Source organism: Topomyia yanbarensis, chromosome 2 (assembly GCF_030247195.1).
Source record: "Topomyia yanbarensis strain Yona2022 chromosome 2, ASM3024719v1, whole genome shotgun sequence".
Taxonomy (NCBI): domain Eukaryota; kingdom Metazoa; phylum Arthropoda; class Insecta; order Diptera; family Culicidae; genus Topomyia; species Topomyia yanbarensis.
Genome location: NC_080671.1, coordinates 235,715,040 through 235,740,409, shown reverse-complemented (window position 1 = coordinate 235,740,409; position 25,370 = coordinate 235,715,040). Strand labels below are relative to the sequence as shown.

The 25,370-nt window shown below is 39.5% G+C and overlaps 1 protein-coding gene across 1 annotated transcript in view; it reads right to left on the bottom strand.

Annotated features, from left to right (window-relative positions):
• The window catches only part of LOC131682967 (uncharacterized), a 646,631-nt gene that overhangs the window by 408,257 nt on the left and 213,004 nt on the right, over positions 1–25,370 (bottom strand). Inside the window, exons 9-12 of the mRNA XM_058964798.1 lie at positions 14,299–14,501; positions 13,752–14,245; positions 13,444–13,694; positions 9,023–13,378 (exon numbers count right to left, since the gene is read on the bottom strand). Coding sequence (XP_058820781.1) covers positions 9,023–13,378; positions 13,444–13,694; positions 13,752–14,245; positions 14,299–14,501 — 5,304 coding nt within the window. The remainder of the gene's footprint in view (positions 1–9,022; positions 13,379–13,443; positions 13,695–13,751; positions 14,246–14,298; positions 14,502–25,370) is intronic.

Genomic DNA, 25,370 nt, shown 5'->3' with positions numbered 1-25,370 from the left:
TTTTTCAATTTAATATTAATGTAGCTGTTTTTTCTTTTACAAAATTTTAGAACTCGAATAGTGATTTTTTCTTGTATATTTGTCATGTCATGTATAATAATAAAATGTAATATATTCATTTGAAAGCTTTTAATGAATATAAACAACGCAAACATTCACGTGTTCATGATTGAGAAAGGCACAATTGCACCGCTAGGTGGATTAAAATAGGTTTTTAAATATTTTTGTTTGATCATGGATGTCTGTTCTCTGTGGTAAAAATATAAACCTATAGTTTTTCACTCCTATCATTGTAATATTTTTCCTGCCAATAACAATACTCCCCTTCCGAGCACGCATGAGGGCATAGGTAAAGAAGTATGTTTGTGTACTTTGCACGATTGGTAGCCGGTGACATGTTCGATTGGTAGATTTGGCTTCATTCTGTGCGAGCCTTTACATAAGACTATCAGCACCGGTGCGTAAGCAAATGCGTGTGTATTTTGATTACGCTAAACGATAATAATATATTTAGACACCCGTTTTCGCACCGGTCGTTGGTAAATAGGTTGCCAAAATAATAATCTGTTTTCACACCGGTAGTTGTTATTATAGTTACGTTACATTTTTTTGCAATCATGCAATAAAGTATTTTTTTTTAAATAATTATATGGATTTAATTCAGTGAAAAAATATAGCTAGAAAGAAAATACATTTATTTATTGAATTCAATAAAATCATTTCAGTAACAAATATCGTTCTCTTTTCCAAAAATTATATTATTGAAATGATTGCAACATTATTCGAACTGGAAATGTTTATTGAGATTAAAAGTTAATTATTGTTTGAATGCAAAAAATATTCGTACCATTAATTTTGCCGATTGAAGCAATAAACATTGTATAATTGAATTCAATAAGACATTTTTTGTTCAAATATGTTAAAATTTTCTATGTAATAATAATTATGAGAATTCATAGAATTCTATGAACTAATGTTTGCCCGGCAGTTATTGTCTAAAGCACATACTACGACGGTTCCGAATCAGGAGTGCAATGAAGAAGATCTCATCCTAGATATTACGAACAGACTTGCGGTGAATGAAGCTTTTCGACCATTCAACGATTGTTTTGCGGAACCAGTTTTCACGAACGATTGGTTTCGAAGACTTTCGTTTTTTATATTTCGAAGCCTTTGAAGAGGAGACAATACTATAATAAAAAGCCAGAGAAAGCAGGGTTTTACTAAATTATGTGAAAGCCATCTGACATACGTCCTTCGGACACTACAGTAAAATATATTCGCATGAGAGAAAATTTGCGCCTTAATCTATGTGAAAATCCTGCTATACCCCAGATAATAGATGTTTAGACAGATTTTTACATAAATTTTTAGCCCAAATGTCCGTCATCTGTGGTAATATTGCAGAGTATAGTTGGGTAAATATATCTGCGTTTTAAGAATTTTCAAAGGCGATTTTGAATCGCAGAGTAGTGGGCTTATTCAGGAATACTTGGTACGCTGGACTGTACCCACTCGAAATGGAAACATTACTGTACAACTTGGGCAGAATAGTATACAGTAAAACAAAAATAATGAAGTGGTAGCATTTTATGCGTGGCTTCAATAATGATATTAACTTGCTGAAGTAAACTGCGTTGTTTTCCGAGGTTGATACACGAGGTTGATTACGTTGATATAGTCATCACATCTCGTCTAACTTAGAACTAGAATCAGGAATCAGTAGTGGTTGGCTCAAATGGCACGTTCCCAATATAGATCCGAGCTTTGTGCTTAAAAGACAATTATCAAAATTCACGTTGAGGGGGAGTTCCAAACCAATATTCACCAAACACATCTAATGCTCGTGAACAAAAGGAGTATTGCCATCTCTTTCGTGACAGCTATGAACTGCGCTAAGCCAACAATAGTTTCTCCGGACATCAGCAAGCAACAAGTAGCCGCTAGCCGGCGCTACTATCGGCCAACAGACTTCTAGTAATCGGTATACGGACTTTTCGTACACCCAGTAAAGTTCAATCGAAAATGAGCCGGAATTCTGGCTGGTTTTAGTCCATATTCCGGCTCCATTGATAAAACCGATTATAACTAAAATGTGTCACTAAAGCCGGAATGCAAATTAGAACCAGCCAACATTCCGGCTGAGCTTAACTTGTAGTATTCCGGCGCCAATAACACAACCATTTCCAATTAGAATCGGTTGTATCACTGGAAATGAAATACTAACTACAACTACATCTACTTCAAGAAATAAACATTAAGTGCGTACCCTGGGGCAAATTGATACGCACGAATTTGTGGCAAATTGATACAGTGTATCAATTTAATCCAACATTTTGTCATCGATACGGTAATTCCAAAGATGGAATCAAATTATCACTTACTGTTTAAAATTATAAATTTGGTTCCAATTTATCAGTATGGCAAATTACAACACGGAATCTTGCTTTCAAACAATGGTCCTGCGGGGTAGTGCAAAATTCCTAACCAGAGTTTAATATGGTAAACACTTTTAACGCAAACAATTTGAAATTCTACTAGAGCTTCGCCTGTTAAATGCATCGCTTTTTGCGATGCGATGAGCTGAAGCGACAGTAGGTAGCATAAGGTAATGTAATGTTCAGATGTGCTCCTTTGAATATGGTCGATGTACTTCTCAAATCAGTCTTTTAGGTCTGTTTGTCTGTGCATAGACCGAGCCAAAGGATCCACCGGCGTTTATCATGGCCTGACACAGGTCATATTCATAGGAAGATTAAACAGTCGAACGTTCGAACATTTTTGAGCGTGACGTTTGCTGCTTACCAAATTGGTCGTCAAATCCACATCCATGTATCAACAGTTTGGATAAAATTCTCGGAGTAAGTCAAAAACAATTGAAACGAATTAACAAAAGTAATTATCCTTGAGTCATAGAATATTTCTACATTGTTCGACGTGGAATTCTTCTAGTAAATTTGTAATAAAATTTCTTGCAACAATCAATTTTATTGTCCAACAATAAATTAGTTAATTAACATTTCGTGTTACTGTTTCTATGAGCAATATAAGACATGTTTGAAAGTATTAAAATATCAATTTTTATAATGTACTACCGTCCAACCCCGCCATCTCCTTTTTCACAAAATTAGTGAATTTTGAAATTTTATGGAGAAAGGTTAAAATTTATTGATTTTGTATTGTAATGTCATATTAGACTGTAGTATAAATTATTGTTAAACTACTGTTTTGGTACAATGAAAAAAATGGCTTTTAGTCAACACATTATTATGGTAGTGCATTCACGTTCATACATTTCACTATACACCACAACATCTTATTATCCCCCGAAAATATGATGAACCACCGCTTGAAACTAGATGGTGATGATGTAACAGGTGTGATCTGTGTCCGTCCAAGTTCGTTTTAGGTATTCTTTTCTGAACCAAGCGCTGCAGAGTGTGTGGCAAACCATTATGGTCGTTATCTTCCACTTACTATTGGACCTGAATTAAAGACTTTTGCACAAGAAAAATTCACGCATTGCCTTTCTTTTTGAATCTTACTTTCCACAGTTCCATTTGTTCGCAGTGTTTCCTCATACATTCTATGCAGATTTTTAGTTTTTTGATTTAACCCATCAATCTGATCCTGGGACACATCATGACAGCTTGACATAATGCTATATCTACCAGTTCAATCCAAGTTGCTTCGATGCACTTATTTTTACTTTCACGCAGTAAATATACAGCATGATCATAAATATGTGTTATTGAATTCAAACAAATACTGTTCATTGCATCAAACGACAAAATAATTGGTGTGAATCAAGGTTTGAAAATATATTTTCATTAAAACAACAATAAACTTTTAATTTCAATAATTCTGTTGTAATTTCAGTAAACTTTAAATAAGTGTTATTTAATTCAATCATCGCGAGACCCTATTTTTTACATTTTCCTTTGCTTTGCGTCCTTTCTACGAATAGCAACGTTGCCGTCAGTTGGAAGAAGTTATCAAATATACTCACTTGCTATAAACCGAAACGATAAGTTTCCATTTCCCAACCTGTTAACGAACCGCCGGTGCGGTGTCGTGTTATGATGGCGGTTAGCAAATCGCTTTTACCCACGCTCCGGTGCTGTTAGTCTAAGTAAACAACCCCGGATAGAATTTTACAATAGCATTTTACCTACAAACAATCATAAAACAATAAATATTATAGTTATTACTGTTTCAACATTGTTCGATGCCAAGTTCTCACAGTAGATTTACAATAAAATTTCATGTAACAATAAATTTCACTGTTCAGCAAAAAACTGATATAGTGCATTCACATTAAATTTTACTGTTTTCGAGAAAAAATGCATGGAGAAAAATTGATTTTTTTAATGTTAAGATACATAACCACCCCCTTTTTCCACTGTAAAAGTCTATTTTACATTGAAATTTACTGTAAAAACGTTAAAGATGATTGTTTTTGTATTGTAGCATAACACTAAAACTTACTGTAAATTATTGAAAAATTACTGTACTGTCACAGTGAAAATCATGGTTTTGTTACTGTACATTTCTATTCGGGACGCCTTTGGCCCGGTCAAACATGGTCAGGCGATTTAAATAGTTTGACGTTTGACTCAACTCGCCTGTGCTAATTGTCCCTAGGAACAAATGCAATTTGCGAATGCGATTTAAGGTGAAGATATGTGGAAGCCACGTTGCTAGGCACCGACTCGCTTGTTTACATTGAGAAAAACTAAAATCTGAAGTGAAAATTCAAACGCACAAATGAGAGTTTACGAACATTTTCCTTTGGTCATCTGCACATTGGCAAAAAATTTGAAGTTTCGTTACTAAACAATTAAAGTTTCGCGAATGTTTTTGCAGTGGTGTGTGAAAAAAGTGCATTTGAAAAAGTGCAATGAAAACAAGAAGAAGAAAAATAAGAGTGTTTCGAAAAGAAATCCCAAGTGAAGAGGGGTGATTTTTTCGCACAAAATAGGAGCTACAGATGGCATTCCGTCAAAAACTCGGATTGATTGTATTGGAAAATGTTCTAGCTTCCTTAAGTAGCAGTTTTATGGCACACCAGCAAGGTTAGTGTGTTGAAAAACGTATTTTTATATTTGCTCATGTCAGATACATGGTTAGGCAGGGGAGAGGGGTGTGTGTGGCGTAGGAGCTATGTTGTGGCTCGCATGTATAATGTCTTTAAAGGCAATTTCAACACTTAGACAAATTTTCTTGCGACTGAAATGGACTTAGTTATTTTTTGCGTTTTTCAAACATGGCGGTTCATGTTTGGCTTAAGCTTAAAATTGTTTTTTAAACAATTGGCGTGTTCTCGCTTGTATTTTGTTTGTCTAGTGCACTTAATTTAGCCAACTAATGTGGGAAATTTTGGAATCGTGTGTAAGTATAGTGGAACAAGATCTCTGACCTAAAGTCTTATTGAATGTCAGATTGTAAGTTTTGGTGTGCAATACCAATTTCACCACTGCACAGTGGTCCGAATCCAGAATTAAGGATGACAAAAACATTTGTGACCAAACTACTGGTTCTAGAGATTTCATGTCTTCGGAACAAATGATCTGTGTAAATTGAGGTATCTTTTGAGTTGGGTGACATTAGGGTGGTCCTAATTTTTTTGAACGATCTGGTCATTATTTTCAAAATAAGAAGAGATAGAACAATCAAGTGTTCCGCAAAATTATAGCACAGCCTTTTCTAAACAACTTTGCAGAGGATGTCATATTTGTAGCTTTAATGGTTTTAATTTTACAGCTATTAGAATGTTGAGTGATAGGGTAACCCTCAAAAATCAGTTTTTTCATTATAACTTTTTAAATATTTTTTTTCCTTCAATAGCGTCTTCACAAAACTTTTAGAGATTGTTGAGACGAATATTATTCATGTAGAACTATTTGAGATAGCTCATTTAGTTCAAAAGTTATGAGCATTTTTAGCAAAAAACATAACGTTTTCAAATGTTGATATCTCAAAATGGAGCAAGTTAAATTGATTTCTTCTTTTTGTATTCGAAAGATCATAATTGATAGTATATTTTTGTTTAACTCATTTTATTTTAATTTGAATATTGAGAATATTAGTACTATTTGTAGTATTAAATGTAACCTAGCAACTATTTTTAAAATAAAATCAAATAGATAAACAAAATCTCAAACAAAACTGCCCGAGTGTGGCGAAGGGCCCACTTAGTTGTTTTTCCAATGTAGTCGTGTTTCAATCCATCTGAACAGTGGAAAACGCAGTGTGATGTTTGGCTAGCCAGCCCAATCACACATATTTTAATTTACAGTATCAACTTTGTTAGCTATTTTTGGAAAATTTATGGCTAAGAGAAACGAAAGATGTGAAAATTGAAGAACAGATAGGTATTCAAAATTTAATCATTCATAAACTGATAACAGGAAACTAGAGCTATGCAGGATCATATGGGCATGATCGAAAGGAAATGTGAAGAATCGGTGGTCGATGACGACGTCTTGAGAAGGAAACACCAAAATGGCGTGTTGGAAAGACGGCACATCGTTGAAGGAAAGAGGCAATTCCAATGTTGGCAACACGGCAAGAAAAGTTTTTGCTGAATGCAGTTTGGGAGATCACGGGTTTGAATGCAGATTTCTTGGAACGATTGCGAATCATTCTCGCCGTTATCAATAACAAAGCAAAAATAAACGCCCAAGTTTTTGTAGGCCATTGTATGTTTCATGTTGATATCCGAATCTTTTTCAAAAGCAAGTCATCAACGATGTTCTCTACAGTGTATCTAATTCACGCAATACGAGCTACCTCTGCAACAACATAGCAAAGATAATACCCTACACTTATTGTATCCCCGTACCTGTTTGACCCTATTCTACTCTATGTACTTCTATGGTTTTCACGAAACTTGCGGATAGACATATTCCTCGTTTCTAATGCCTCTTCACTGAAGCATTAGAAACGAGGAGTAAGTCTATCCGCAAGTTTCGAGAAAACCATTCAAGAAAATTCAGCAGCGTTGCCAATATTGGAGATGTATTAAAAAGATTGCTGCTTACTTCGGACCCTATGATCTCGTTGAAAAATGGTAAAATATTGTTCCTGATTTCTACGATTTTCCAGATGGTGCAAGCATCTTGATTACTCGTGCCAATTAACAGCATGCATGGGCCCTTTGCCACACTTGAGCAGGGTGCTGGAAAGGTTTTCCGTTTCCTAGATGGATTCTAGCACGGCTGTTACTAAAACAATAATTCAGCGGACCCTTCGCCATACTATGACGTAGTGCTGGGAAGGTTTTCCACGGCTTAGGCGGAACGAAATACATAGGAAACAATAATTAAGTGGGCCCTTCGCCATACTCGGGCAGCTTTGTTTGAGATTTTGTTTATCTATTTGATTTTATTTTAAAAATAGTTGCTAGGTTACACTGACCGTTTTACTTTTAATGCTACAAATAGTACTAATATTCTCAATATTCAAACTAAAACAAAATGAGTTAAACAAAAATGATCTCTGAGATTTTTTCTTAAAACATACTATCAATTGTGGTCTTTTGAATGCAAAAAGAAGAAATCAATTTCACTTGCACCATTTTGAGATATCAACATTTGAAAACGTTATGCTTTTTTGCTAAAAATGCTCATATCTTTTGAACTAAATAAGCTATCTCAAATATGTCTATATGAATAATATTCGTCTTAAGAAGCTTTAAAAGTTTTGTGAAGACGCTATTGAAGGAAAAAAATTATTTAAACAGTTATAATGAAAAAAATGATTTTTAGGGTTACCCTATCACACAACATTCTAATAGCTTTAAAATTAAAAACATTAAAGTTACAAATATGACATCTTCTTCTTATTTCGAAAACAATTTCCAGATCGTACAATAAAATAGAACCACCCTAATGTCACCCAACTCAAAAGATGACTCAATCCACACAGATCATTTGTTTCAAAGACGTGAAATCTCTAGAACCAATAGTTTAGTCGCAAATATTTTTGTCATCCTAAATTCTGGATTCGGACCACTGTGCATTGATTCTTCCTTTAGTTTGGTGGTGATTACCTGGAGTAGTATAGTAAGTTTATGTGAGTAGATAATGAATCCGAAAGTAAGTATTATTTGCTATTTTCATATCAGGCAATTAAGGGCGATTAAATGGCGCGCTCCCTGGGGGCGATTTAAGGGCGGGTAGGATGGAAAAAAAATGACAGCGGCAAATCGCCCAAATGTTGCATTTAAAATAGCCCCCTGATTACCAGCAATGTGCTGGCAAATTGAAGAGCAATTAGCGCTTCCGAGTTGGCAAATAATCCCCCGTTAGCCAGCAACTTGCCCTTGACTGGGAGGCACCATACTAAACGTCATACTCTAGGCACACTTATTTTAAAACTTCCAGTGTTAATTTCGACTCGCTAGGAGATACCATGTGAACAAAATGGCAGCGAACGCCTAATCTGGCACCTAGCTATTATGCCAAAAAGAAGTTTTGGCGCATTGGAGGATTATGGCATACCTTTTGTACTAAAGGCTGATAACACTCCAAATGTACCACAACTGCGTCCAAATGAGGATTTGTGGGATAATTTGAAGCAGAGTGTATATGCCAATAATTTTCGACCTAAAACTAATAAACATGATAATCAAAATTAAGAAAGAAATTAAGAATATGCCAACATCAATTTTTCAACTCCTTTGCAAAAAGATCCTGTAAACTGTCATAAAGCTTTTCGAATGGGCTTAAATTTTTTTTCTACGTTAAGTTAATAAGCTAACAAATGTTTTCATATAAAGAGAACATTTAATGTACAGTTCACTGCTTAAGTTTTATACGATGCATAGAGCGGTGCTAAGCATATTTTTCTTCCACGCGCATGTTAAAATCTTCTTATTACGTACACTCTACCAGTTTTCAGAGCCATCATGGTAGAAATCTCTTTTTCAAAATTATTAAACTAATGCCATTAAAATTAGTTAGATCTAACCACATCAATAATTTTCGTTAATTACTGTAAATTGTAGGTGTATACTTACTTTTTCGGCAGTCTTCTCCAGTCAAATTAAATGGACACTTACAGTGGAATCCTTCTGTAAGATCAATACATGTTGCCCCTAGTGGACACGAATTGTTTCTACAATCAACAATGTCTTGATCGCAGTGTTCACCCGTGAAACCAGCTGGACATACACATTTGTAACCTGTCCCATTATCTATGCATGTTGCACCATTTTTGCAAACCTTCGCTTCGCACGCATCGTATTCGTACTGACAACCAATCCCCTCGTAATCCGTAGAGCAAGAACAATTCAATCCAGATCCATAGTCTTTACATTGGCCTCCATTCATACAGGGATTCCCAATACATCTATCTGGAGCCGTCTCACACTGCTTTCCGTCTGTGCCACTTGGGCATACGCAGAAGAAATCCTCAAAAAGATCAATACATCGAGCGTCATTTTTACATGGATGTTTCGGTTCGCATGTTACGACTAGTTGTTCACATTGGTAACCGCTCCAGCCTGGTAGACATTCGCATTCATATACTCCAATATGATCTCGACAGGTTCCTCCGTTCAAACATGGCGTTACGTCACAATCGTCGATATCAGTTTCACATAAAACTCCAGTGAAACCATCCCTACACAAACAAACAAAAGTGTTATCTTTATCGATGCAACCTTCGGTTCCAGTTGGATTACACGGGTTACTGAGACACTCGTCAATCTCCGTTTCACACTGTGAACCGACAAATCCTGGTTTACACTTGCATCGAAAGCCATCCAGCTGATCGCTGCAAGACGCTCCGTTTTGACATGGCTCGCTTGAACAATCATCAATAGAGTGCTGACACAGTTTCCCGGTATATCCTGGTTCACAATTGCATTGAAAACCAGAAGGTAAATCGATACAGTCACTATTGTGTTGGCATGGGTCGCTATTACAATCATTAATGTTGACATCACAAGATTCTCCAGTCCAACCTGGTAAGCACACACACTCGTGATAAAAGAATCGGTCTACACATATACCGTGATTGCAGGGCTCAGATAGACATAAGTCGATTTTCTCTTGACATCGTTTGCCCGTAAACCCAGGAGGACAAGAACAACTAAAATCGTTGATCAGATCAGTGCAGTTGGCTCCCAAAAGACAAGGCAACTCGGTGCAGTCATCGGTGTTAATTTCACATAGCTGACCTTCCCAACCGAGTGGACATTCACATTTGAAACGACCTTGCTGAAGTGCAACACAGGTTGCACCATTTTGACACGGATTATCATTTGCCGCGCATGGATTTATTGTTATATCGCATTCATCACCAGTATAACCACTGCGGCATAAACAAGTATAGTTGTTGTGTCCAGGCTCGTCTTTGCACATGGCCCGTGAAGGACATGTGTTGTTGACGCAATCACTCATTTCTTCTTGACAATTATTTCCGGAATAACCTTGAGCACAAATACATTTGTAACCTTGGGGTAAATCCCGACATGTACCTCTATTGTAGCAAGGCTGTGAAGTGCACTCATCTATATCTATCTCACACCTTCGTCCAGAAAATCCAGCAGGACAGAAACACTGCACTTCATGACCCATTGGGATACATAATCCACCATGTTGGCAGGAGTTTTCGTTGCACATGACAGGTCTACAATCCTCCCGCCCTATTGTGCCGATTCCATCTGTTTTCATTCCAGTAGGACATTCGCTGCAAGTCAACATACCTTCCAGGTTCTGATAGAAATTCTTTGGGCATGGCGAGCACGGTTCAAGTCCTGTCGGTGAGTATTGGCCAGGTAGGCATTTCTTTCGACATTGATCTATGGATTGAGTGGCTGGTTGGAATGAAAACGTGTTGATTGGGCAGACTTGACAATCTTTGAATCCGCCCGTAGGAGGCTCACTGGAGAAGGAATTGATAGGACACTCTAGGCACGGAACCAACCCAGTTGGTGAGTAGGTTCCGTAACCACAAACTGGTATACAAGCATTTATACTCTTTGATCCATCCTCTTTGGTGTACGTTCCAGCGGGGCATTTTTGACATGACTCCTGTCGCTCTCTGTTTTGAAAGTACCCTTTAGAGCAAGGAGTGCATGTTTTCTGGTTCACCCCAGCATATGTACCAGCTGAACAGTGTAAACATCTGGGTACATCATTGGTATCCATATTAAGTACTTCACCGGCAGAGCACGTGAATCCACGTGTTATTGAACTTTTCAGTGCTCTTAGAGGAGGACATTGATTGCCTATGGCAGATACATTTGAGATGGGTTCAATCACGGCACTGGCATAGGGAACACTTAGATCAAAAATCAGATGCAATGTTGAGCCGCATAAATCGTATAATTGTGGTTGTTTAATGGCAGGAATGATTGAAAGAATAAAGTCAATCTGTAACCTGTTCTCTTCCAAAAGTTTTGGAATCGACTTGATAAATGATACGTTCATATTAACATTTACTGCCGAGCAACGTTGTGATAAAATATTGTTCAAATTTGAATAATACTTGCTAAGCAATTCTTGATACTGTGGTAAACATGACTCCGATACAGCTCCATTTGCTCTATAAATTGTTGTAGCAGTTACATGATAGTCAGCCTGTTGAGTATTTTCCGATACACAGTCTGGAACTATCGATGTTGGTTTCCATAGCCGCTTTGTTTCGCATGAAAATTTCTTTACGGGATCCCCGTCAGTAAATCGGAAGCCTGGTTTACATGTAGCAACACACTCGACTCCTTTATCGTCCGATTTGCATTTTATTTCACCATGAGTAGGAGGTTGCAAGTCCCAATCAACACACTGTGTAGCTTGCACCGACACTTGAAAATAGCATGTAGCTTTGTTATTGAATCGATCAGTTGCAACTACGGTTACATTCTGAAACTCGCCTATTGGAATAATCGCGCTTGTCGGAATATACTCTATGGATACATCACCAGAATTATCCGAGACTTTTGTGCGTTTTGAGGTTTCGTTGAAGTTTACTAGATAACTATCTTGCTTATCGAGCAACTCAATTACAAAGCTTTGTGGACAACTTAGGGAAGGTGGGGTGATGTCAGGTACGGTAATATTTATTTCACAAATGGCTACATTTCCGTCGTAGTCAAACGCAACGTATTTAACGATTGTGTCTTGGAACAGGTATGACGGTGTTTTGAAACTTGGTGGTCTTATTTCCAATCTAGCAATGGATCCAGAGTTATCGATAGCAACAGGTTCTGTAAAATTGACGGGAATAATGGCTCCATTTGGATCACGTTTCACTATGATTGGCTGCTGTGGGCAATTTTGGAACACTGGCGGTTCGTTATCTACACAGGGTGAGTATCCATAATCGTATCCCAATATCGGTTCTGTTGTTGGCTCTGAACATCCCATCAATTCAAACTTAAGGCATGCATTATCCATATAGCTCACGATGCCGAGAATTACAAACCGCGCCTGAACATGTTTTGGTAGCGTAATCATAGCCAACTCTCCGTAGTTTCCGGGATCTCGCATCGTTAAATTGAAATTAGGGAAGTATACTACATAATTTTCATTATCTGCTTGCTTATAGAAAAACCTAATTTCTGTGGGCCTTCCAACAATATCATTCGTCACTACTCCTTTAACTAGAATCGCCTTGATACGACTAATTTCTCCCAAATCGACACTCACATAGGTGAACGCTTCTTGTCTACCACACCATCCAGTTACTGAATTCAGACGAATATTTTTGGCTTCGTAATTAGGTCGCTCAGAGGTAGCGTTGATGGCACTGTCGGGAATTCGTCCTGACGACAGTCCCAAAGGCTTAATAACCTCACATTCCGGTTCTCTAATGCATGTTATTGGTCGAGGATTTATTAGTATATATCCAGGTCTTGAGCAACCAAATAAAGTTTCTGATCCGTGCTCATAACTTTTAGTTATTTGATATCCATCATCAGGTCTACCAGGGTCTTCACAAACTGGACCCTCGCATCGCAAGTCTCCAAAGTCCCAGATAGCGTCCTCCATGCATCTAACAACATTATCGTTCCTGGAGCTTTGTCCTGCTAGTTTGAATGTATTTTGACAGCCAAAATAGAATGAACTCTGGTGTCTCGTATCTCTTTTTTTTCCATATTCTGCTCCTGGTGTCGGTATTGGTTCTCCGCAATCAACACGTGGACAAGATGGAGTAGAACCAGATAACCAGTAATCAGGATAACCAGGTTTAGGGTCATACACACATTGCCTGAAACCAGCTGAGACAGAGTTTCTGAGTTTTCGACCCACAGAATTACAAGTTAGTGTTACGTTTTCTCGAAAAGGGACAAGAACACTGTCTTTGTTTTGTCGCACCACTGATAATCCTTCATTTTTATCATCGGGCAAAGAAACACATTTAGCATCTGAAAACAACAAGTTAAGTTATTTGAATAACTAATATGTGCACTACAAATCTATAATTACTTACAGATGCACTCCGGAACGGTAGTGTTCCATTCTCCCGTCGACATGCAAAGTATGGTGGTACTTCCAGACATAACATATCCGAAATTGCACTGAAATTGTACGATATCCCCAAAGTGATGATTAGTCTTATCGGTCAACAATTTCCCGTTCTCTGGTGCTTTTAAAAGAGGACACATTAGTGGCACACACGTTTTATTGCGCTGATAAACATCACCATCTCGTTCGCCTGTTTCGGAGTTTTCAATAAAAAACCTACCAAAACAAATAATTTGTTCAAATAGAAATTGGGGCAAGGTTAGTATTACTTACCCAGCTGTGCCATTTTTCGTGAATAGTTCATATCCAGTATTACAACTACATGAGTAGGAGCCGGGTGAATTGTTACATTTTTGGCGACAGCCACCGTTTTTGGTTACGCATTCATTAATATCAATACAATCAACACGAGTACATCCCATTGCCTCCAACTTTAGGCAGGGAGCAACCACGAAATCTTGTATTCTAAATGTTATATAGCGTGCTTCAATAGGGATTGGTAAGTTAAGGATCGATAGTGTTGGTTCGAGAATTCTAAATTCTACTGCTGTTCCGTCTGGATTAGCATAATCTTTGAAAGCATCAGTAATATCATTAGTATACTGAATACGAATAGCAGACGTATATGCTAAACTACCATCAAATCTCTGAACCGACATAGTTCGGAACCCTCTAATTATAGTTGGAGCTTTTAAATCAATCATCACCCAGTTTGAACCTGGATCCATCGAATTGCCGCACCAACCGGCTGAATTTAATCTCAGCATCTGAAATAAGATTTGATTATTGATATGCAAGGGAATTACGTCGAACAACTTACCGTTGTATTATATCCATGTTCGGTTGAGGATACAGTTATACTATTGTCGGCTATTCCTCCAGTAGCTAGTCCCAGATCACCGACTGGTCTGCATTCTGTTGTTGGCGCAAATCCGACTTTGCACTGACAATAGAATGATCCGGGTGTATTCACACAATCGGTAGATCCAAAATCACAAGGCGATGCAGCACATTCATTAATATCTATTTGAAAAAGTAATGCATAACATATTTAAAACGAAGAGCATTAACAAAGTTAATTAAATTAATTAAACGATCAAATGTGTCGAGTAAATAAAATAAATCTAATAAATAAAATAAACTAAATAATTAAATTTGATGTTGTTAATTAACAATATTTTACATCGACGAGGTGCATTCATGTCGGAAGGATTTTTGTTTTGGTATTTAACAATGGGGTATAAAATACAATTCAAAATTCAATAGGAACAAAAAACGCTACAACATTTTATACAAAGTTGCTTCCTTTAGAAATCTTAGCATGTTCTTTTCGTTCTCTCCGTCGTTGCCTAGAGCCACTCGCAAATTCGTCGTATCGATGTTGTGCATCCTTCTAACTTCGTCGTACCTCCTGCAGTGGATGGTCAACGGTTGCCCTGCAGCAGTCGCATACTGGTGGGGCTTCGTTTTTCAACAGAAAGTCGTGTGTTAGCCGGGTATGTCCAATTCGGAGTCGGGTAAGTATACGCTAATTAGCCGAGATCTCGCTGTCAGTCCACTGCATCGTCTCAAATTTTATTTCACGAAGCTTGACTTCAGTGGACGCTGACTACCAATTGAACCATTGGTTTCGGATGACTGTTTTGATTTGGTTGACGGCGTCTGCACTCGGGGTAGATATATTCAATGGAGCAATGCCCCTGGCTTCTTCAGCGAGTCGATCTGTCTCTTCATTACCGAATCCAAAACAGCTTGATTGGACGATTTCGAAGCATGTTCTCAATTTCCTGGATCCACGGGTGCTGGGATGTGCCAGCTTCAGTTGTTGATAGATAGCCAGCCGAATCTGACATTATTAGAAGGTCTCTGAAAGTGTTTCCCAAATACTCCCGCGCATACTGTGTTATCGTCTTTGGAACCATCGGTATAGGCGACAATTTAGCGACTGTAATGATCTGTCAGGAACACTTTAGCAACTGGTCTCCAGCTTTCAGGTGCTTCTTTACGTCCCGTACGATCTGGGGTTTGAATTCATACCACTTTCGAGCGGTTCACCGAGTGCGAGGACAAATATTGGGAAGGGGCGCTCCGACTACCTCTGTCAAACGAACGGAAGCTCGATGCACCAAGGGAAGATCAACATTCTCCTTGCTTTTTCCATTATGTAGATTGCCAATCGTGCAATGCTTTAGAGAACGAGTAGATCGAACGGCAAAGTACTTGCTTCAGCCATAATGGCTAGGATTGGGCTCGTGACATATGCTCTGGATGCTAATCTTATTATCCTGTTGTATGCATGTGCGAGAGTTTGGATGACGGCATCTTCTCGCCTGCTTACGAGTCCCATGCCATGGAGCAGTCGAGACCCGATTCCCGAACAAACGAGAAGCCCATAACACCCCCATGCTCATGGTCCAAATTCACCTCCACTATATGTTATTTTGATAGTGTTTGTAATGGGATAAATCCATTAAAACACCACCATGGTTCATTAGATCCCACGTAAATACCATATTTTGGTATATCTATGGGCTATTGAGACCATTTTATGGTGTTTTTTATGGTTGTGAAATTTGGAACGAACCATATTTATGGAGTTTTTAAGGGGATGTATGGTGTTTGAACCCATGATAATTTGCTCGGGACTGCAGTAACAGACCACGAGGTTACTTGGCACCGATCATCTTCAGGATACGTAGCCCGGATTCGCACACCTTCTTCGTCATTTTACAATGCGCTTTAAAGTTGAGCAATCGGTCGAGTGTAACACCAAATACAAATTAAATACGCCACTATTCCGTACAAAATGGTGATCACTTTTGGACTCATCGAAAACTAGATTTGAAGAACCCAATATATGAATTTTGCGATGCAAACCGCCGCCGGTAGCCAGCATAGATTGTATCGTGAGCTAGGTATAAGGATCATACACAAGGCAACAATAAAGACTTTAAGCAGAACTTTACAGCAATAATGGAACCGTACTCCTATTTCAGTAGATGTTAATGGTTCTATCGCAGGAGGAATAGCAGCCAGTTCAACCACTCCACCTTGTAGTAATAAGCTTACCAAATTTTGCTACTGTCAACGTTATTGCTTCGATCTAGCGAACGCTGCTCAGGAAGTATAATGCTATGTTCCCTGGGTATACCGTTAAAATCGTTGGGGTCACTGTTCTGCAATATATCGCAAATTCAACAACATCATGATTAATCTGATCAACCAAGCATGTAGAAACGGAACAATTTGTGTGATACTCTACAACCGATTGGTACATAGAATGGACGAACCTGGCATATCTCAAATTAAACAAGAATGATAATTTGAGAACACATCGGGAGCTTACTTTAGTGATTAGATTAACGGAGAAGTCGATCGAAGACGATACTGTCGAATTTTCGTTCAGCATCTTACCCGTTTGTCATTATGATCGAAACTTCGGAGTAGAGACCTTTAAGAGGATATTCCACGTTGAACTGAAATCGTACACAGGAATCCATTTTCCGCGTGCATTTGTTATTGGAAGTATGCTCAAGCAATCGGTTTCTGCTGACAGCCATTGCGTAAGGCCATTGCAAATCTTTTTTAAAAATTATGTCAACGCTACAACATTTTATACAAAGTTGCTTCCTTTAGAAATCTTAGCATGTTCTTTTCGTTCTCTCCGTCGTTGCCTAGAGCCACTCGCAAATTCGTCGTATCGATGTTGTGCATCCTTCTAACTTCGTCGTACCTCCTGCAGTGGATGGTCAACGGTTGCCCTGCAGCAGTCGCATACTGGTGGGGCTTCGTTTTTCAACAGAAAGTCGTGTGTTAGCCGGGTATGTCCAATTCGGAGTCGGGTAAGTATACGCTAATTAGCCGAGATCTCGCTGTCAGTCCACTGCATCGTCTCAAATTTTATTTCACGAAGCTTGACTTCAGTGGACGCTGACTACCAATTGAACCATTGGTTTCGGATGACTGTTTTGATTTGGTTGACGGCGTCTGCACTCGGGGTAGATATATTCAATGGAGCAATGCCCCTGGCTCCTTCAGCGAGTCGATCTGTCTCTTCATTACCGAATCCAAAACAGCTTGATTGGACGATTTCGAAGCATGTTCTCAATTACCTGGATCCACGGGTGCTGGGATGTGCCAGCTTCAGTTGTTGATAGATAGCCAGCTGTTTGGGCCTAGGGGTGGCCCTTGGTGTAGAAAATTTGCAGCTTGCTGTTGGTGGCTGGCTATGTTTACACTTGTCCGCAGACAAATAAAACTCTTGGATGGACCACTCAAAACAAACCGCAAACAACTTTAGCGGACTGTATGTTGGAAAACCACTTGCAACTGGATGTGATTTATTAGAATGGAAAGCACTGTTTTATACTTCACTGCGATGCGCAGAACGCGCGTATTTATATTACAAGCCACACGTTCTAGAAACGCGCGGCTCATCCGCGATGCTTGTCGATGCCATGTCACACATCAATTGTTTTTCGTCTCCTTTCCGCATCGAGTGATTGTATATTTGGCTCGTTCACGCTTGTTGACGATGATGCAATACCGCATATCATGTATTGCTGCTGCTGCTATTATTGCTATTGCTGCTACTACTGCTTGCTTACCTATGTGTTATGACCATACGCGCAAAATATATAATGCGGGAATGTTCTTGATCGTTTGTGATGCTGCGCGATTTTACTAGTATATTAACTTGCCTACCGTTGATTAGCGTTTGAGGCACTAACATATTCCCCCGGGCTGGGATGAACTCCCAGAATTATTTTGATGTTCAGGATGAGCAAATCGGTTGTCCTCAATCGGAAGAATGGATAGCTTCGATGTGGGACGTCTCAAAATCGAATCTCCTAACTTAATGTCGGCAGTTCTCACTAACCCATCCGGTCCAGGATAAGTTCGCATTACGCGTCCAAGTTTGTAGGATTGAGGTGGAGAATCTTTGTCTTCTAAAATTACCACCATTCCAGGTTGAACGTTCGGAGAAGAATTACGGTTCTTTCCTCTTGGTTGAAGGCCTAAAAGGTAGTCTCGCCTCCATACCTTCCAGAAATCATCTCGTAATCGTTGCAAATATTGCCATCGTGATAGTCTATTGATAGCTACTCCCTCGGAAGACGGCTGTGGGACTGCAACCAGTGGTCGACCAATCAAAAAATGACCCGGTGTTAGAACCTCTGGATCATTTGGGTTTGTTGACTGTGTAAATAACGGTCTAGAGTTCAATACAGTTTCCACTTGGCTTAAGACTGTTGCGTACTCCTCAAAGGTAAGCAAAGCGTTTTTCAAGGTACGCTTTAGATGATACTTGGTACTCTTGACTGCTGCCTCCCAAAGGCCACCAAAGTTGGGAGCTTCAGGAGGAATGAAATTCCGAGATATCTCTCTCGGTTGACAATACTCGGCGATCTGACTGACGGTGGTTCGGTCATTAAACAGTAGAAACAGCTCATGAAGTTCAGACCTTGCTCCTTTGAAGTTGGATCCATTATCGGAATGGATCTCTCGTGGTAATCCTCTCCGACTGACGAAACGATGAAGAGCTGCTAAAAATGCTGCAGTTGTCATATCCGACACTAGCTCTAGGTGGATGGCTTTCGTTGTCATGCAAACAAAGACTGCAAAATAAGCTTTTTTAATTTGCGGTTTTCGGGTGCCGTATTTCACCAGAATTGGTCCCGCATAGTCGACGCCGGTAACCTCGAATGGGTGTGATGGTACAACTCGACAGGCGGGTAGTTGACCCATTTGCTGACTTGATTGCTTTGGTCTGGTACGGAAACAGGTGACACAAGTTCTTGTTATCTTGCGGATGGAACACCGGCCATCAAGTAACCAAAATTTTGTCCGCAAGGTCGCTAGTAGCATAGATGGCCCAACATGAAGATTTTCAATGTGGTATGCTCGAATTATATTGTCGTTAATTGCATGTTTAAGGAGAATTATCTGATGTTGGCAATCGATCGGAAGCTTAGATTGCTGCAATCTACCTCCTACTCGTAGGAGACCATCCTTGTAGAATGGTGCTAATGTGCTCAAACGTTTGCTTGGTTCATCGTTCTGTATATGCACTATTTCATCAGCCAAAACCTCATGTTGTACTACCTTGAGAATGAGATTTAGTGCCAATCGGAGTTCTTCGATAGTAAGATAGGGCTGATACTTTCGCTGTCGGCTATCGTTCTTTTTGCAGTTACTGATGAAACGTAGAACATATACAACGACTCGTTTGCATTTTACGAAATGAGCTAAATTTGGAACATAATTGCAGCTCATCTTGATTGTAAGCGACGGCTACAACAATTTTACTCTGCTTTAACTCAGGAATGTGACTATCTGGTAACTCATCAGGTGTTTCAATTTGATAGTCCACTACTCGCAAAAATGCTGGAGCATTCCACCACAAATCGTTGATTTTCAATGCTGCTGGAAACTGTCCACGTGATATAATATCTGCGGGGTTGTCCTTTGATGGCACATACTTCCATTGAAATCTTCCCGTCTCTTGCAGAATTTCAGCTACGCGATTGCGAACAAAAACTTGAAGCATGGCCAACGGTTTTTTGAGCCAGGCTAACACAATTTGATTGTCTGACCAAAGGACTACTTCTCGAAATTGACGTTTGGATGCTTGAAGAACTTTGACGATGAGCTTGGAAAGCAATCTGGCGGCGAGCAATTCCTTGCATGGAATACTCAATTCTTTCATTGGAGCAACTTTGGATTTACTGCACCAAAGCCTGAGAATAGCAGTATTATTCGAAAAAATATTTCGAACGTATACAGCAGCACCATAAGCCACAGTCGAAGCGTCACAAAATCCATGGACTTCGAGAGCAATGGATTCTGAGAGAAAAACGTTACGTGGTATTGCAATATTTCTTACTTCCGGCGGAGATCGCTGAAATTGTAGCCAGGAAGAAAGCAAATCTCCATTGAGGTTATCATCCCAAGAAACACCAGCAGCCCACAGCTGCTGCATTAACAGTTTTGCAATCACTATTACCGGTGATAGGAGTCCTAGTGGATCGAACAGTTTTCCTATTTTGGACAGCACACGACGCTTTGTGATGTTTTGTTCAGTATATTGAATGGCTTGAAATCGGAATTCATCTTCTCCGTGACTCCAAATTATTCCCAGCGCTTTAATCACTCCATCATCGGATGATGGATCGAGATATACTAGTTTCTCACGATCGCAATCAGGAATGTGTTGTAATACAGTCGGATCGTTGCAGCACCACTTATGAACAGGAAATCCTCCACATCGTAGTAAGCCTTGTATTTGGTTGATGCAATCAATAGCCTTTTCAGAACTGTCGGTTCCAGATAGGATGTCGTCAACGTAACAATCTTCTAGAATAATTTGAGCTGCCATTGGAAACTTTGCACCTTCATCTTCACAAAGCTGAACCAAGCATCGTGTAGCTAGAAATGGAGCGGACGCAGTACCATACGTGACGGTTGTCAATTCAAGTACGCGCAGAGGGTCAGCTGAGTTGGTTCTCCAAAAAATTCGAAGAAAGCACGTCTGGAACGGCGCAATCCAGATTTGCCGGTACATTTTTGTTACATCGGCCGTGAAAACCACCCTGTGCTGGCGAAATCGGATGTGAATCTCGAAGAGGTCACTTTGCACAGTAGGTCCAACTTTCAATGCTTCATTTAGCGAAATTTGTGATGGGTGCGATTTCGCCGATGCATCGAATACCACCCTTAGTTTGGTACTGGTGCTCGATGGACGTATGATAGCGTGAAGCGGTATGTAGTAAACACGTTGGTCAGGTAAATCATTGCGCTCGTTGATTTCCTTGCAATGCCCCATTGCTTCATATTCTTCGATGAACTTTGTGTACTCCGACTTCAATTCTGGATCTTTTTTAGACGCCTTTCCAGAGATAAAAATCGTCGTAGAGCCAGCGAACGATTATCGCCAATCTCGGTTACTGACTCACGAAATGGAAGTTCTACGATGTACTTCCCCGAATTGTCTCTTTGATGAGTGGACCGGAATAATGCTTCACACTCTTCCTGTTCGCTATCGAAGGATGATTCTGGTTGCACTTCCTCCAGCGCCCAGAATCGTTGGATTGTTTCATGGATTTGATCAATCGTTACAGAATGCGCAAACTGCTGACCAGAAAAGGAATCTCTTACATCACCAGCGACTACCCACCCAAAGTGGGTCTCTTGAAGGTCCGGCAAGTCGTCGGCTATTTGAAAGAATCCCGATTTTAGTAAACGAAAGAATTTGGATACACCAATTAGCATATCAATGTGGTTTGGTATGTTGAATTGCGGATCTGCCATTTGAAAATCTGCTGGTATCGGCCAAGATGATGTATCGATTTTTGTTGTGGGAATAATTCCAGTTACTTTGGGAACGACCAAGCATTCTATCTCCATGGTGAAATTGTTGATTCTGGATCGCACTTCCGCGAGGATGATGTCTCTGGCATATGTTTTGGATGACCCTATACCAGTAATAGGAATACATACTGGCTTTCGTTCCAGACCCAAACGGTTCACCATTGATTCTGATATCAAATTTACCTGGGAACCGTTATCCAGCAAGGTTCGACAAGGAAGAACACTTCCATTGCGATCTCGCACATTGACGACAGCCGTAAGAAGCATGACAGTTTTAATTGCCTGGGAATGGTTACACGCAAGCTTACTACGGGATTGTTCGCTGCTGGTCGAAGAAGACTCATTGATTGGTCTGGGCACCATCGACGTGTTGTTTGGACGACTCACACAATTTTCCTGCTCTGTTAGATTCTGTTTCAAAGTTTCATCGTGCAGCATGGTATGATGTTTCATTTTGCATTTCAAACACGTTTTTTCGCAGTTGCATTCTGTCGATCGATGTCCAACTCGGAGGCAATAGACCTTTCTCGTCAAAAAATTTTATATGATAGGATGCTTCCTTTTTTATCCCCAATTCGTTACTGCCTATTGCCCCGATGATTTGGTACCTCTTACTATTGAAAAAATCAAAAATAGTGCAAGCTGTTCATTTAACCCCATATTCTGAATACCTATCTTGCCTTGTTTCCCCATATTTTTACACCATTTGGATGAACTTCCTGTGGGGAATACTAAAAGGATGCCAGATCTGCATATATATTAGTAAATCTGCAGATTTTGCATTTTCACTGCAGATCTTTTGCAGATTACAAATATTTAGCAGAACAAAGCCTATGCCAGCCAATTTATACACCAGCCTTCAACATTTTTGATCATTTAAATTATATACATACTACATTTCTACGTCGCATTTATTGAAGATTTTTATAGCATTCGGCAGACTTTTATATTTTTACTGCAGGCTATTGTTTAAATAGACCTGGCATCACTGATGCTGAAATGATTCATTCATATACCTGTCAATAATATAGAGCATTGTATGAAAATGTATAACCTCACTTTTCTGACAGTTCGGTGTGCTTGTTTACCTAAGACTTGTTTACACGGACTTTTAAAATTTACATTACTTGAATACTTTCGATGCTCTTTGAAAGAATATCAACTCAAGAGGGATTAGGATTGGAACAATGGTAACCTGGTTCATACATTGACCAATCGGCGCTGGATGTAAAACCCGGTGGCATATGCTGAATCGTAAGATCAAGCATTGGGCTATAAAACGATTGCTTTCTGGATGATGGATAAGGATTTGTACACATTTGTTTGTTTGCTCGTGGGTTAATTCCTAACAAGATGATCCGATTGATTATTCATTTTTAGGTGGTGAAGTTTACCTGAACTTTATAGGCAACGAATTCGGTCGATGATAAGTTGTTGAAATGATTTTGATCGTTCAATGCCCATATCGAAGAACGTTTCCATTGGTCAGAATGCCTACCAGCGTATGATAGCTGCAAACATGAGGACAACAAGGTTATCGCTTTCGAATGGAACAATTATTTATGATTCGTGTTCAAGTTCCATTACAGCAAAAGTTTCGTCGATTATCGCATTGTCGTTGATTTAGCCGGCAAATGCAAAATAGCGCTCGGCACTGACAATAAGGAGTAAGAAGGATTTGATTGGAGTGATAATAATAATGCAGAGCATTATACATTCTGGTAGAATATCAGAGAGGAGAAATTATATGTAAATTTATATTACATCCCGAGTAGCCATCATTTTGGCACCGCAATAAAGCTATCTGCTGTATTGTTCAAATTGGCACCAAATAACTAGGCAGCGAATGATAAATTTCATAGTCAATTTATTTACTTTTTCGGAAGGATAAGTAATTAGTATGTCGTGAATATATGTGTCGCCGGTGCCGTGTGTTATGGTATTACCGAACGGAACCATTGGTCAGAAGACCGTCCTTGTCGTACTGGTCATAGATGCGAGTTTTTTCTCATCTGATAGCACTTGACATGCTTCGGAGATCTGTCTTAATGCTCACTACTTAGCGCAGGATACGCGAAACCGCTGCTAGCTTTCGAAAGAAAATTCCTAGCTGCTGCTACTCTATCAGTCTCTCTCTCGACTGAGGACTACAATTTCGGTCGACTAAATTGTGCTATGAAAATTGTACTTCCTGGAATTTCACCTAACGAGATCAATTCATTGTGAGGAATTTCGCTGCGTTCCAATATTGCTTGCCTCTGTAGGTGATGATGTGTGTGGATTCACTTCGGCAGCCAGCTCTTTTTTTTTTTAATTCGTTTATTTGACACGGCTCATAGCGGTAGCTTAACGGAGCCGTGGATCTTTTATACGTTTACAATACATGTAAAAATAAAAAATACGAACAAGAATTAATTAATTGGATCTCGTGCGGGCAACTTTTTATTGCGAGCGGAGACCTTCTTTCGCGAGGTCTGTTGACAAACAGCGTCAGGGGGGTCATTTAATTCTCTCTTGTTTTTCACGTCCCGGTCGAAGCTGGCTTGGTGTCCGGGATCAGATGTTCTCCCTTGCTTCTTGCACTTATTGTTGATCAGTGTAAATCCGTCGTCATTGTTACTGCATTCGTTGCTGATGTTGCTTACAGTTGCTTTTGGGGTGCTGGATGATTCTTTTGCGGTTGTCATTATGCTCTGAACAGCTGCCACAAATTTGGCCACCGTTTGTGGTTCAGGCATTGGTATTGAAAATTCTGTTTTAGGTTGGTTTGCCGTAGATGAGTTGGCAATCGGTTGAGATGCATTTTCCTCTGCATCTTCCGCGCAAGGTTGTCCATGATGAGCTGTCTGATTACAATACTTGCACGTAGGAGTTTGCCCCTCATGGGTGCATAGTGTAGTTTGCATAATTGTAGTTCCGTTAGTATTGAGTTTTATTTCCAAGTAGGAGGGTATAGGCCTTTCAACCCGCATCCTCACTACAAAAACGCCGTTAGGTGTACCCGGGAAGAAGTTTCTCCAAGTATCAGGTGTAACGGATTCTACTTCTCCGTATTGCGACATGCATTTTGCAATTGGCTCAGGAGGGGTACGAGGTGATAGGTCATATAACCTTACATCTATATAATCATTCTCAATGTATACGGGAATCTTAATTCCAACGTTGTCACTTTCAACCACGTGTTTTAAATTGTTCTTCAAAACGAAACGCTCGGCTTGTGCTAACGTGTTGAATGATATTAACACTACATTGCGAAGATGATGGTACTGAAGGTACAAGACTTCCGCAAGCCTAAGTTGCATTTTTACCTTCAGAAGGTATTCCACTTCACTAAAACTCGGTCGTTTTAAACAAAATTTAAAGTCAACGACCGCAGCGTTGGGTCGGAGTAGAGCTTTTTCGTCAACTTTACTCATGATGACAAGAATAATCCGATATTTTCTTTGTTCTCGAGACAATGCACACTAGATCGAGAGGCCTGTTGTTCACTTGGCTCGATTGTACGTCTGACTGCGGCAGAAG